This window comes from Carassius gibelio, chromosome A8 (assembly GCF_023724105.1).
Source record: "Carassius gibelio isolate Cgi1373 ecotype wild population from Czech Republic chromosome A8, carGib1.2-hapl.c, whole genome shotgun sequence".
NCBI classification, from domain to species: Eukaryota; Metazoa; Chordata; class Actinopteri; order Cypriniformes; family Cyprinidae; genus Carassius; species Carassius gibelio.
The window spans coordinates 9000773-9016684 of NC_068378.1; the positions used below are offsets into that span (position 1 = coordinate 9000773).

Below are 15912 nucleotides of genomic sequence, written 5' to 3' on the forward strand. Positions count from 1 at the left end.
AGATCAAACACACACACACATACATATACATGTATCTATGTGTGTGTGTGTGTGATCTATTTAAAATTCTCTTGCTCATTATACTTTACTACTATAATAATAATTTTGACCAGCATAACCTGGAGACTGTCATAATGTTAGTGTTACCATAAATAGATTGATATTGGTGAGTGGTGACTGTAAAGTGGCTGCACTAGGACCGCGCGTCCCCGGGAGAGGAATGTGCGCGCTGAAGCTGGAGCTGAATGTGAGTGTGACAGGATGGCAGAGGAAAAGCGCCAGAGTCCTGGAATTAAGATCGGGACCGTTACTTAAGTCAGACTGCGACTGACAGCACACGGACCCCGGAGAGCCTCATGTTCGCTGATGCGCGACCGGAACTTTATGACAAATCACACTGAATTTCGAGAAATACTCCTGGGAAAAGTATGGACAACAGTTGCTTTGAGGAATTGTAATTGCGGTGCCCCGAAAGCACACGAGTAACAATTTAACTTTCCTTTAGAAAGGCGACAAAGTGCCATTTCGTTTGCGCTCGTCACATGCGTAATTTTTTAATTTGGGACATGGAGGAAAGAAAATTCATGATGGAAAAATTATGACATGATGGATGTATTTTACTGCATCAGTGACAGGAGTGCTGTCATGTTTTAACAGGAGTGAGAGTGTTCAAACCTTTCTAACGAGGTGATATATCTGTTCATACTCGGAAAGGAGTAACTGGTCTTCATTACTGTCTTTCTCATCACTGATACTTTAAGTTATTTTCAGCTAGATAAAATCGTGCCCTGATGTCATGGGCTGACCTGGGAGCGCTCAGTTGATAGTGAGGGGGACAATGTCGGGACCCCGCGTCCGCATCCCGTTTTGGGTTCGTGTGTTTCTCCTGCTGCTGCTTCACAGAGTCTCTGCAGGCTGTCCGGAGCTTCTTTCCAGCGGCTGCAGCTGCGCAGAGGACCGCGGTAAAGCGCACGCTGCGCCCGGCGCGCGGAGGAAAGTCAGCTGCGTTGGGAAAGAGCTGACCGAGACGCCCGAAGTCAGTCTGCTTCCCAACAGAATCGTCTCTCTGTGAGTATTTCATTCATTTACACTCTTTAGCAACACTTTATTAATGTTATAGCTTACATATTTCATGAAACAACAAATTAGCTACTCAATCACAATGATATTACCGAGTCAATATAATTATATAAAGATCGTGTTTGTGTTACATTTGTGACCCAAATCTTCATGACATGGTTTGTGCAGCACCTGGGTTTATAGAAGGATATGTGTCTTTGTTTGAGAATAAAATCTTATAACTAAACTTATGAATAAAATTATCCAAAGAAACAAGTTTCAAGTAACTCTTTTGAAGATGCAGGACTTAAGCAAATGAGATTGCATGAATGATTGATATCGCAATGTTGTACAATAACATGCATGACTGATATGGCAGTGATCAGACAGTGTATGCATGTACCATAAGACCAGCAGTTGTGACAGCAACAGTGGGCATAATGATTTAAACTGATATTAATAGACTGATAAAGACAAAGTTCAGACACTTTTCGATTGCACGATCTTATTGGACAGCAGCTTTGAGCAGCTGTCTAAATGTAACTCTATATGGGTTAAAGTCCAGGGTTAACTGTAACCATTTCTCTTTGCATCTCATTGATTATTACGAATATATGCACCATCTTTTGGTATAAATAACATTTACAGTAAAATTAATATTCTTATACAGTATACACATCTCTCTGCTGCTGTAATGCATTCATGTTGCACTAATTCTTTTAAATCTCAATAATAATATTTGTTTAAAGTGTGCATTTCATAACTAGTTTTACAGTTGGCCAACCTCACAGCCATAATACAATATTTTATGGTAGCTACAGTATGTGCTGTTACAACGTTTGACTAACATCAAAAGATAAAGTATAGAATGAAGTAAAGATAAAGGTGGAATTCAAAACTTTAGACATAAATATTTGACATTTAATGTCCAAATCATTTATTGATTTTTTGGTTTTGAATAAGTGGAGCTATCACACTCTTCCGAGACACATTGTTTACATGCTGTACTCGCAGCTCATTGCTCCTTTACCTGTGTTTTCCTTCAGCAAAAGATAAGAGATGATGTGAGAATTATGAGCAGGCTGAAGCACTGAAGACTTGTCTTGTATTGATGTATTGTCAAAACCCTGTCATTTTACACATGCCTTTCATTTAAAAGAAAGGAGGTGTGCTTCACAAACGCATCCCTCCCGCCCCGTACACGCACACCCTCAAGCTTTCAGCTGACTTGGCCATGCTAAAGGAGAATAAAAAGAAACACATTTCAACCCCCCCCCCCACCCTTGCACTTTAATGGCCGTCTGTCTCCTTCCTTTCCGAGTGCTGTAATATCCCAGTCTGTTCATAATGGACCATATTCGTGTTGTCTGTGCAGGAAGGAAGCTAAACCCACTCCAAAGTGTGGCTTTATCTAGTTATGACCTATTGTGTTATTACCTGTTAGTCTTGATGACTATTATAGTACTTGAGAGCAGGTCTGTGGGTGTTTGGGCGCCTGTACGAAATACTTGTCGGACAAAGTATGCACTTAATCCCGTTGTGAGACAAGAGAGATCAGTCTAGAGCTACATGTATTTGTTTTGGTGAGGAGAGCGCTATTTTTCGTCTGTTTCTTGACATGGACGCCCATGCAGCCGTCCAACGTCTCTGGTAGTATCCGCCTGAAAATTGGTGCGGAAAAGCAAGAATTAAACACTCGCCGCTTCAGAACTCTTACGTTCCCGTGATGCCCTTTAGCTCCTCTTCCCAGCGGGAGCAGAATACGCCTACACATGGCTGTTGTAAAAACATAAACACTAAAAGCGCTCGAAATGCTACGAACAAGCCCAGGAGAGGAGTATGCAGCCAGGGGATTGGTCCCCTCGGAGGAGGAGGCCCAGGGTAGACTCCATTGAAAGAGACTAGTGGTTCTGCTTAATAACCGCTCACATCTGCTCAACACATTGCCTCTGCGAAACCAGAGGAAATGGACTGAAAACAGATAGGAAGGGGGCAAAAGTAGATTGGGTGGCAGGCGACAGAGGCGGTTGGAGACAAGCTCACATGAGCTTTTGCACCTCTTAACATCGTTTATTTGTTTTCCGAATATGTGGAAAGCCCACCGTGTGGCACTTTTATGAGGCTTTGTGTGTTAGAAGTAAAGTATTCATAGTCTCCTGCCCCCTGAAGGGAAAACGAGCAACGGATAATGAAAACGCTGCACTCAGCACTAGTTTAGTTGGGTGTTTTTCAAGGTAGTTTCTCGGGATTGTATGTTTGGCATAGTGCCAAAGCCACTATGAGGAAATTCAATTTACTCGGTGGCCATCTTGGCAACTTTTATTGCTCCTATCTGCTTGAATGGGAAAGTGCTTGATAAGATTTCATATTTCCAATCAGAGAGGTTTGTCTGTTGAGTTAACCCAGGACCCCAAAGCAATTCCATTGGCCGATCTGTTAATGTGGACTTTATTTAGTGCCTTATAGGCCTCATTTACACTGAAGTTCTTAATGTCCAATTCTGTTGACTATATCAGATTTTTGGACGACCAGCTTGCATCTTCTGTTAAATGTGATTAATAGTCAATATCTATGCAATTACACTTACACTTTACATTTGGAGAAAAAGCTAAAGGTAGATGTACTGACCCGGCTAAGCGTCCACCTGAGCTAACGCCATTCGCCAATGTCAATGACATTCAACTTTACCAAAGGAGTGAGTATCTGATCTGTCCACTTACATCGCAGAAGCAAAAGCTTGTATCCGATCAGATTTATTTTCACATACGAATGATGCCTGAAACCGATCTGAGAATATCAGAATCCATGTTGTTTTTTCCTGTTTACATGTTTGCGGATCATATCTGATCTGTGCCACATGGGAGGGGAAAAAAATTGGAATTGGTTCACTTGAACCAATGTAGCCATAGAGTGCTGCAGGGATGTTGTATTTTTGTAGGCCAAAACCCAGAAAAAAGCTAGCATTTTAGCACACTTTAAAAGGATTCAATGGTTTGCCTGATTTTTTTATGACACCAGCATATTAAGCAGTATGATTTATCCCATTCATTTCTCTATGAGGTGTCTTCTTCTTTCACCTTATACAGTCTCTGTCAGTACTGGGCCAGGCAGGGAAGGCTAATTATGGAAAGTGCAATCAGTATTTTTGTATGATAACTTATATCATATGCATTCATGTTTCAGAGTAATAAGACACTGAGAAAATCACTGTTACAATCGTTTTCGCTCTAACTGTAAATAAGTGATCGTGTTTTCTTTGATATGACTAACCCTAGCTAAACAGACAACCTCAAGAGGTCAGAATGGGATTTCTGGGGTCAGTCATTTTGGTAAAGGTTATCTCTTGGACCAGCTGCAGGCCTGCAACACAACATCTGGCATTCCTCAGCTGATTAAGTTAGATAAGCAGATGGCATCCCTTCATCTGATTGGTGGAGATGGAAAATGTGGGGAGTGACTTCAGTAATTACCCCAAATTGTATTCTCCTTCTTCATTGTTCATCCATAGAACGTAACATGAATGAATCAATGAATAGTAGCAGTGCACATCACACACTTAAGTCCAAATCATGCTTTCGTAATCGTTTAAATGTTTGGGATCAGTAATAATCATAATGTTTTTTAAAGAAGTGTCACTCATCAAGGCTGCATTTATTTGATCAGAACAGTAATATTGTGAAATATTAACAGATATTTTATTGACAGTCTGTGTTAGAGAGGGAACAGCGTGTCAGGGGGGTATTGGAACATAACATGAGCTAGATTTAAACATTAAGCCCCAGAGCGTAATGTGTCGAGCACGTGTGCTAACCGCTAGGCCACAGCTCCGACTGATTCTTCTCTTTCTTTACTCCCCACGCTTCGCCTCTGCCCTTCTTTCAAATATATTTCAAAGTGTAAATCACCCGAAGTGCTCGGTTAGGAGCAGGAGAGATGCGGTTTGTTCAGCGAGAGCATTTCATTGGCTGTTCGTCAAGCAGCGCAGCAGAGGATTTGTGGCTACACCTCTGTATTAGAGTTTAACTGCTTTGACCTCTGCGGGTAACTGATCGCTCTTTGTGAGTGTGTGCGCTTGTGTTGTTTGATGCCGTTCCACACCTCAGCCTTCTCCAGGTTTCCATTACATCCCAAATTACTCATAAATCCTCTTTGCATTAGCATATAACGTTGGCGTACACAAGTCATTTGGTGCTACTTTGTGGTATAAAGCCCAATATATTTACCATAAACGGCTATTTTTCCACTCTCTCCCCCTCTCTGTGCGAACGCGCCCTCTCTTTCCTCTCGCTCTCTTTCTCCACCCCTCTATCATGAGTTCATCCATACACAGTGAGTCTGAACCTAAATATTTAGCTGTCCTGGTAGGAAACTGCCATGCCTAAACTCTTTCCAGATGTGGGGGAGAGCAGTGCGCTGTTTCGAGCTAATTATGTGCGGCTGCACAGTGACTGAGTTGATAGAGGGGGAGGGAGACCGAGAGAGAGAGAGAGAGAGAGAGAGAGAGAGAGAAGTGGAAAGTGTGAAATAGAGGTAGAGATCAAGGAAAGGAAAGAAGACGAGAGAATGAGGCGAAGGAAAGTCATTAAGTTGAATGTTTGTTTATCTGTTGAGCGAGAATGAGATGGGAATGAGTGAGAGAGTGTAATAAGAGCCGAGAGTCTCAGTATTGCTTCATGATTGTGCATACATGAGTGTGTACAAATGTGCGTGTTTATATACACTAACAAAAGTTTGGAGTAATTAAGAGGTTTTTTATTTTTTATATTCTTGAAAGATCCTCACAAATGCCAATTTATTTGATCAAAAATACAGTAAAATGCTTATATTGTGAATTTATTACAATTTAGAAGAACTGTAATAATATAATAACTGTAATATTGTAATAAAGTGTAAAATGTCATTTATTGCTGTTATATTCATCAGCCATTACTCCATTCTTCAGTGTCAAATTATCCTTCAGATTAAAAATTATTATTGTTGCTTAGTAATTAATAATGGTCCTTATTGTCAGTAGTTTTTGTTGTCCTATTTTTGTGGAAACTGTAACATAGACATAGTTTCCACAGAAGCCACACCACAACTGTTTTAAAGATTGATAATAATAGCAAATGTTTCATGAGCAGCAAATCATCATGTCAGAATTATGTATGATAGCTAATGTGTGTAGTTTTTCTGGTTTAGTAACAAACCCTATTTGTAATGTCAACCTTTTTTTTTTTTTTTTTTTTTTTAATGTGCATTATAAGTTTTTGAGATTCTGCAACATGAAATCAAAACTGACATAAAACATTTAATCAATTTTTTTTTTGTGAATCAGTCAGGGGTGCTTGTTATTCCACAGTGTTTTTGGATTCACAAAATACAATAAATATGTAAATAGTATATAAATAGTCCCAGCTTTAGACATAACGCCCACGGACCGCCCACACTCTGTTCACTAAACATCTGGATGCATATTGCACACTAAACCGAAAGCACTTTTGCAAAGTCAGAAGTCCAAATCCCATTGGGTGACTTCTACTGGTTATCCAGGAGCCATGTGTGTGACGGTCTTCAACAGTCCACCAGGAAAAAAATAGCATTTTACATGAGCAATTAATTACATGCTAGATTTCAAAACTTGCACATGTGACACTCATTGCTTCCTTTGCAAACTATCTGAAATCCAGTGTTAACATGCTCATATGAAACTGGTTAGAATGCATAATAGAATGTTATTCAAGACTTTTCTTTGAGGGAATTATTTGAGTGCAAAAGAGACATTTTTGCATGATTACCTAAGATATGTGAAAAAAAGAATAATTTTCCAAGCTGGGCTGTCCCTTTGCCAACATATAAAAATATTCCAGTGTAGGGTTGGGTATTGTTTGGGTTTTTTATGATACTGGTGCCAAATAGATACTTAAAAAAAAAATACTGGGGCCTGAACCGATTCCTAAAAACTAAATAAATAAATGAAACGATGGTGGAAAGAATGACATTCTAATTATTATTTTTTTTAAATGTGATTTTTAAAACAATATAACAATTTTTTTTTATAAATAAATAAATCCTGAATACCGAAATAAAACATGGATTACCATATGTCTACTTCAAATTTTGAGAGAAATATTATTTTCCTATTTTTTTTTAACGCCCCAAAATGATGGGCTGGCTATTATTATAATTTTTTTTTAAAAACCCAACACATTTAATGTCTGTTTCATTCATAATGATGATGTTCCAAGAAATCCCTAATATGGACAAAACATCCACAACATAGTTGTTGTGCCATTATTTACTTTAAATGTCCTGCTAAAGTTTATGTAAATAAAATAATTTAACTAAGTGAGACCTTTATGCTTATAACAGTCTTATAAAAGTCTATTTTCAACTTTTCTATTGCTAATCGTGGTATTGGGGGAGGGACATCCTCATTCGACAGTGTATTTGATTGCACAAAATTGAATACACACCCCTGCGAACAAGATGAGTCATAAATATATTTAGCGTGTTTTCCTTGAAAAAAAAGGTCTGCAAACTTTAAACATTCACTACTGAAAGATAATTTTGTCTTTTATAATTCATAGTATAATAAGTGTTAGTTCCACAGACCAGAGTTGGTTCAATGATCAAGGACATTATTTTTCAGTAACAATGGGTGTACATTACAGTAAGTGTTATTGCCACAGTGGTATTTTGCTGGCGGTTCGGTGTGCTCGTTTCTTTAAATTTAGCTGACGCTAATCTCTCCCACATGGCCAAAGAGCACACATTGTTGCTCTCCGTCTTTAACCGTAAAACTGTGATAATGTTTGGACAGTTATGCGCCATATAGCACTTTCTTGACTCAGTGTTGGTCCACTGACTCAACAGTCGTAAAATCAATGTTTGTTCAATGTCGTATCAGCATTCTCTTGCTCATATGTGAGCGCTAGCGTGCATGTGTGTTTTCAATGGCTGTAAGAATGTGGGTGTGAGCTGAATTGGCTGTTGTGTGTGAGTGAGTGTTTATAAAGCTGTTTTGGGATGCCAATGATTCCAACTACACTGGTGACCTTGAGCCGCAGCCCCCTCAGACAGCTGCATCAAGTTAATGTTCATCTGTCCGTCTGTGTCCCACTATGTCTATTTTTCCAGACTGACATGATGAACTTTGGAAAACGGGAACTTTATTGTGTTGTGCAATCATAACTCAGCATCTGTATGGATGTATGCTAGCGGGTCTCCTTGAGGTCAGAGAGTGACGAGAGGGGAGTGTGTTTTGAGAAACCTTCCTGACAGACATCCGGGGAATTGTGTGGAGGGGCGTCCTCGTAGCGCCGGCATTCAAGGAGGGTTTATTTTTGTGGGAAACGGCAAGGAGAGTAGAGGAGGGGAAGGGAGGGGAAGACTGCACGTGTTCAGAGAAGGGGCGGTGGTCCGCAATAAATCAAAAAAGCAAACAAAGACCCAGACACTGGATATCGTGAGCCTATCCCATCACACCTGCCCCTGCCACACACGCTTTGACCTCTGACCTCTATGCCGAGTCTAGGTAGAAATCGGCGCTGTTTCTGAGGAAAATCTTTCTCTGTGGAATCATTAAGCAGTTATGTGTGCTGTTTATTTGTGTGACCGCTTCGGATGGGAATCTGCGGATGAAAAATCCCCCAGCAGTGTCGTGTTCGGCTGAGAGCGAGCGAGCGAGAGAGAGATACTCCTCCCGGCGCACAGTGGGAATCTCTGTTTGGATAGTTTTTCCTTTCACTCTACTTGACTTAACTGACTCCAAGAATTGTTGAACTCTCGCTCTATCTCTCTTCCTCCTTCCCAGTCCACAGATTTTCATTCTGATCTCATTTCTTTTTTTAAATTTGTGCATATCTCTGTCTCCAGCTGTCTCATCATAGTACTAATGGTGGTTTCTATTTCACGGATGCGTGTTATTGTACTGGTGTTGTGATTATGATTTTGACTCATCTCACTCACTCAAATCTTTTGAGTCCATCTCACTCACTCAAATCTTTTGAGTCCATTCACCAAAAAGATTTATTCACTGATTCGTTCAGTGACCCTTTCAGCATGTTACGTTGTTTTGCCAGAAGAAGTAACAAATGCGTTTTGAGTCAATCATTGAATCATTCACTTAGCTGAAAACTCAACCGTTTTATTTTATGCATTTTGTCAGCTAGGCAGTACTATTGTTAATTTCAATTGTATGTGTTGGCAAGTGCCATAGTCTGTATTGCAAGAAGGCAGTCTGTTTTTATGCATCAAATAGAAAAGTGAACATTTGAGAACAATTTGTTCACTTTAGTGATTCATTCCAAAATACTGATTTGTTAACCAACAGAAACACCACTATTACTGTGCACGGTATATTATAAGTGTGAATAGTATAATTCAGCAACAGTGACTCTAAAATGTTACCATGATTCTTAAAACGCAATTGTTTTATTGTGTGATTCTTCAAATCCGTTGTACTGTTATTATAATTTTTAGGGGTGTCCCCGACTAAGGATTTTCATAGTTGAATCTGAATTTTCGAATGTTGCTGATATTCGACTGATAGTCGAATCATGTGTTTGGGGGCGGGGCAAAATACATTGAGTCAAGTCAGACATCCGACAGCCATAATTACTGATATTAGCACAAAAAGGGAAAATTTGTAATGAAAACGGGGTAAATAATGTTTTTATGTTTTGATTAAAGATAGTCAACACTAAACATCAGCGAAACCCTAACAATGCACAATTTTTTACAATAGTGCTCACATTATAACATTAGCGTATATGACAATAGTAATTAATGTTCTGCATTTCTGTTTTGAGCTGCGCACGCTGAAGATGACCAGTAGAGTGAGCATTTGATAGCAAGTTTTTAATCAACGGGATTCAACTCATAATTTAATGTAGAATACACTTCGTTATTTATACAACATCACGTTAATATTAATACTTATAGGCTATCTGCAAAAAGAGCCAGAACATGAACGTGTCTGCGCGGCTCTGAATGCGAACTCCTTTTGTCGACGGGTTCTTTACGAAACAATGTGCAGAAACACAGCAGCCAAACTCTAAAAATTCACAGTGTTTTATTATAATGGTGTTCTCGTTATAAAGGTATGAGTGTGACAGTCCAGTCATAGTTATTAATATTCTGCTTTGTTGTTTGTCTTGCTCATGCTGCGCTGTAAAGAGATATCACTGTTGTACTAAAAATGAAGTGCTTGACTCAAAACCAAATGCATCTTATATCAGGTAAATAATATATTGAAGATATATGTATACACCGGCTGAAAAGTTTGGAAATCACTTGTACCCTACCTGATCAAAAAATTCTGCCTGTGTGAGTTTGAGTCTTGATAAAGTTTAAAATCTCTGCCACCAAGATGCTCCTCTGTCGGTCACGGATTATGGAAAGTGAAACATAAATCTATAGGGGTGGTTGGATTTATTCACACACTTTAAATTACTTATTTGAAGCTTCTTTCTTTTCAGTTTCTTATTCACAGCTTTTTCATAATAGGCTGCATGTTAACTTATTGGGAGAAAACCACAAGTTCTATTTGAAATCAGACATTTGAGCGCTCACATATAGTCAGAATGGCAAAATCATAACAGCCCGCGAACATTCGACTGTGAGATTTGTAGTCGAATCAGGCTCCTCAAATCGAAGCATCGAATCGTCGACTATTTGGGGTCACCCCTAATCATTTTTATTTAATTTTAGACACAATATTCTAACTAGGCAATCCATTCGATTAGACACACTAAATATGAAACTTATGTGACGTGACACACAAGATTTAATTTTTGATGTAGTAATGAGGGTCTTTATTTAAGACTGCTACATCAGAGTGTCCTATTGCATTTCTGGCTGTCGATAGGTGCTGTTGATAGAGTTTAACCCAGATCATATTTAACCCAGAATATTTCTTTAGCACACCCTATAACATTGTTTATTCAATCTTATGGACAAAAACACACCACAGAGCAGCAATTGTTGGTTGTCCTCCACTTGACCAGTGGCCTGTACATAATCATAAGCAAAAGTCCAGGTCCTTTGTGTTTACAACGAGCTCGTCCTGCATCCAAACCAACATGGTCTTGTTATCTGGGTCAAACCATGATCGCAAACTAACACACAGACCAGTTCCCAGGAGTACAGCACATTTTCATCTGTGATATGACTGTGATGGTGGCCTTGCGTGTTTAACATTGTTTAGAAATAATTGCACATTCCAAAGACAGCAATTAACATTCACTGTACTTCTGAAGTAGCTAGTAGCATTTCTAGTAGCCTCTCGTTAAACCGCTCCACGCACATTGCTTTATTTTTAAATGCACGCTGTCTTTTTATGGTTACATATGGTGATATCTTGTACCCTGCAGTGGCTTGTATGAGCTGTTTATGCACACATGTATTTTCTGTTAAAGAGAGAGTGTGTGTTTGTGTATACGAGAAGGGCGTTCATGGCCACAGCTCCCAAAAATAGTGCATCATCTTCTGCTCCATAATTAGAGAGTGTTTATAAAACCTAGATTTTAATTTTAGGCTGTGGAAAAGCCGAACATATGCACACAAACGCACACACTCACACATACATGCACCCGCTTACTCTCTCTCTCAAACACACACACACACGTGTCTCAAACACAGTCTGTAATTTTGAAATAAGCAGGAGCTTGTGGACCACTGGGTTTTCTGGCCTTCAAGGGTCACTTTTAACACACACTCACTCTCACATACAGATATTTGACATCTTCGTTCAGTCTGTGATTCCCAGAAGCTTTGAAAGTGAAGTGTTTTCCATGCTTTGATTGTGAGATTTTGAGTGGAGTGGCAGATATTGGGCAATATTCAGTATTGTTAATTTAATAATGTATGGGATTTTTTTTATGTTGCATAATTAATATTTATGAGCAAAGCTGTTATGTTTTATATTGTGTCGCCCATTATTTGTATGCCCCTGGCTGGATCTACATCATCTGATGTGCTGTTTGTGTAGAGATGAGAACAGTACATGCTTTATGTGTCCGTATCTGAGAAGGATTTCTGATCGTCTTATGATTCTTCAGAACTCAGTCAGCAAACAGTTGCTGTACAATTACATGCGTCCTCTTAACCGCTGACAGACTTAAAGATGGATGGGGTGGACTTGGCCAAATCTGTGTCTTTCTCTCTCTTTGTTTCTTTCTGTCTCTGTTCCTGCAGGCTGCCTGCACAAAGACATGCATTCACATCTCAAGATGCATTTAAGCACTAAGTGCTCATTGTGCTCAAGGCTTTCGGACAAACTATGTGTGTGTGTGTGTGTGTGTGAGACAACAGTAAGATGCAAACAGTGATTTAACAGACTGTAATCAAATATTTAAGCCTGTCAGTCAATTCAAATATCAATGTGTAATAATAATACTGAAGCAAGAATAACACTGTATGTGGAAATGTAAAAGACAAAGGTAGAGCTGAGATCTTTATTTACCTCTCTTACAAAGGTTATGCATTTCTCAAAACAAATCTTCCATTCTCATGACCATGTTTTTGTTTGGCTCGTTGGTGATATTCAATACTTGTGACTTACTCACAAGGCTCAGTGGTGGTAGAGCATTGCAAAAGGTTGTGGGTTCAATTCCCAGGGCAACACATGTTAGGTAAAAAAAATCAATAAATAAATATTCGTCTGAATGCACTGTAAGTCGCTTTGGATAAAAGTTTCTACTACATGCATACATTTAAATGTACTGCAAAACAGATATCACTGAAATAGGTCCCTGGTCTTATAATATATAGTGTGATATATAGTGTGTATTAATGTTTTCATAAAAATAACAACAGCATGTTGTGTCAACTAGATATTTTTATTTTATTTAATGACGTGAAATTGTAGCAAAAGTGACAGTGACCTAGCAAAACTTAGACCTAACACTTAATAAATGACAACTGACACTGAAAACAAATATAGAAACAGAAAATAGTATAATGAAGACCAAGTTTCAGTGAAATGCAGTATTTTCACAATCCTCTATGATGCCTGTAAGTCCATCATTGTGTGTATTCTGGTGTGATTGTAGAGGCAGTTTCTCTCTGCAGATGACGAGGTTGTAGGATCTGACGTCATCTGAAAAACACAATTGAGTTTAGAGTTACAATGTGCCTCCTTCCATGTGTTTATGTAAAAACAATTATGTTTATGAAGGCCAAAAGTAACAATATGCTCCATGAATTCAAAATATTTGTTACCTACTTTAGTGGAGATGGGGAAAGAAGTATCCTTAAAAATGGACATAATATGAGCCCTTCACAATGTTAAAAGAAAAAAAAATGATACAAAGCCAGGGGATAGCTTTAATATTTTTTGTGACCAAGTATGTTTATGCATAAAACCAAGTAATAATTACATTACATTACATGTCATCATTTAGCAGACACTTTAATCCAAAGCAATTTACAAATGACAGTAATAGAAGCAATCAACATGACAAAAGACCAACAATACATAAGTGTTGTGACCAGCCCTGGTTAGTCTAACGCAGTACACATACTGTAGCAAGTTTTTATTTATTAATAATTTTAATTTTATATAATAATTTTAATAATAAATAAACAGAATAAAAATTGATAGAAAAGAAATAGAATAAACAGAGCATGTGTTAGAGGGTAATTTATTTATAATAAAGAAAACCCAAGTAGATAGAATAGAAATAGAATAGAGAGTTCTACTGTTAAATTTAATAAAAAATTCTAACAATATGTATTATAAATTCAATATCTCCGTTACTTATTTAGTGGAGAAGAGGAGAGAAGTATCCTCAGCTGAACAGAGCTGAACAAAAAACTAAAAAGAGAAAAGAACATGTTTGTTCGGAAGCCAGTTACAACTTTAAAGTAAAAATTGTATTTAAATGAAAGAATGAAATCATTTACCTGTTCAGAGTGTGTTGACAGTCTGTGCAGCTGGATCAGTGACTACGTTTACAAGCTGTTAAAATTCGGGTTATGGTCGGGTTAAGGTCACTATTTGGGTTTCTGAAACATTCGGGATAACCCGTTTACATGCGTGAGCAGAGAGAGTTACTCCTGTTTACATGGAATGTGTAATCAGTCGCCAATATCCCGATGTAAACGGCGACGCACGGTTAACGTCTGGACGTAAGACGCAATATGCGTCATTTCTAATTGTTTTTCCTGTATCCAAAGACTCAAAAGACCAAGATTCCTTGCGAATAGAACATGCGCAGAACACACATTTTGATGGGGATATGCCGAAACGCGTTTACAAGACCAAATATTCGGGTTAGAAAAGGGGTACCCCAGGTATACGGCATATCCGGGTTTTTCCGATGTTTACATGGCCGTGCGCGACCGGGTTATTGCTAATATCCCGGTTTTGGACGGGTTATTGGCTGCATGTAAACGTAGTCATTGAGCTCCAGAAAATCACTAATGAGAAGCTTTGACAGTAACTTACAGATATATAAAAACAAAAAGGGTGTGAATAAAGAACCCTAAACTCTGACACAAAGAACCATTTAAGCATCAAAGGGTTCTTCAGGATTATATGGTTCTAAATAGAACCGTTACTAAATGTAAAGAACCTTTAAAGGACCATTGATGATTCAGCATGTGATGCAACATTAAGTTGATTCATAACCCATTTTGATTTTGTCTTTTGTGTACTTCTGACATAAATTAAGATGCTCTTGCTGAAGCATTTCTGCTGCAAAAGATTAATTAATGATGTAGGTTGCGTATCAAAGTTGTGCTTTTAGTGGATGCTAGATACAATTTTCCTAATCTAGGTATTATTGTAAATTGTTCACTGTTTACATTGAATTGAGCAGCTGCACACTCATGCACACAGACACGTATATTTGACCTTCCATACTGAGAGCAGATACAAGGTACTCGACACACATCTCTACTTTTCTTGAGTGGCTTTTTGCTGCAAAGTGCTCGTCCAGACAGACAGCCAGCCTCCAGCAGCTCTCGAGCCCCAGCGCAGCGGAGGGGATCTGGGCTGGACGCTGGAGTAGATGGGGGTCGGCTGGAGCTTCGGAGGCAGCAGCCGTGGTGCTTGAAGAACTCCAGAGAGAGAATAGCTGCCCTTTAACAAAGAGCAGAGCGGCCGGCTTCTGTTCAATCACACACAAACGCACAGTGTCACGCTGACACACACTTTACAAACACGCAAGAAAGAGGGAGAGTTAAAGACGTGTGTGAATAAGCAGACACAAACACACCCAAAACACATGAATCGAAACAAATTTATACACACAAAGAGGCATGTATGCATACACACTGATAAATGCGTCTACACGCACACACACACACACACACACACACACACACACACTTTCTCTCTTGGCTGGTCCTGCTGTTAGGGCTTTGTAATTGGGCTCTCAGGCTTCATTAGTTGCAAAGCTGAAGGGACCTTTTCCTCCCTCTCCCTCCCTCCCTCTCTCTCTATCTCTCTCTCTCTCTCTCTGTCTGTCTGTTTTTCATGTATGGATTTTCTCTGTTCTGGCTGGTTCCCCTCTTTCTCTTTTCTCATCACTTGTTTTTTAAGAATCTGTCTGAATTCTCCAACAAAACAGAAGTTCATGTCTTTGATAAATTCCTCATTTTATATTTCTCAGGTTGCTCTTTCATAACCTTTGGCATCTTATCTGTATATACTGTATATATATGTATATATATTAATTTTGAGCCTGCTCTTTTCAGTTAATCAGTTAAACTGGGTTCGCAATTCAGTGTGACAATTTTGTTCACAAATTAGGGTTATTATATTGTTAACTAAAACTAGAAAAAATTATAACGTGTTAATAAACAAAATTAGAAGTGTTGCTTAGACAACTAAATGTAATGTTTAATTTACAGCAATTAAATTAT

The 15912-nt window shown here is 38.7% G+C and overlaps 1 protein-coding gene across 1 annotated transcript in view; it reads left to right on the forward strand.

The window, feature by feature from the left end:
• Positions 1-234: 234 nt before the first annotated feature.
• The window catches only part of LOC128018356 (adhesion G protein-coupled receptor A2), a 64055-nt gene continuing 48377 nt past the window's right edge, over positions 235-15912 (forward strand). The window contains exon 1 of the mRNA XM_052603830.1: positions 235-1068. Coding sequence (XP_052459790.1) covers positions 839-1068 — 230 coding nt within the window. The 5' untranslated portion in view covers positions 235-838. The remainder of the gene's footprint in view (positions 1069-15912) is intronic.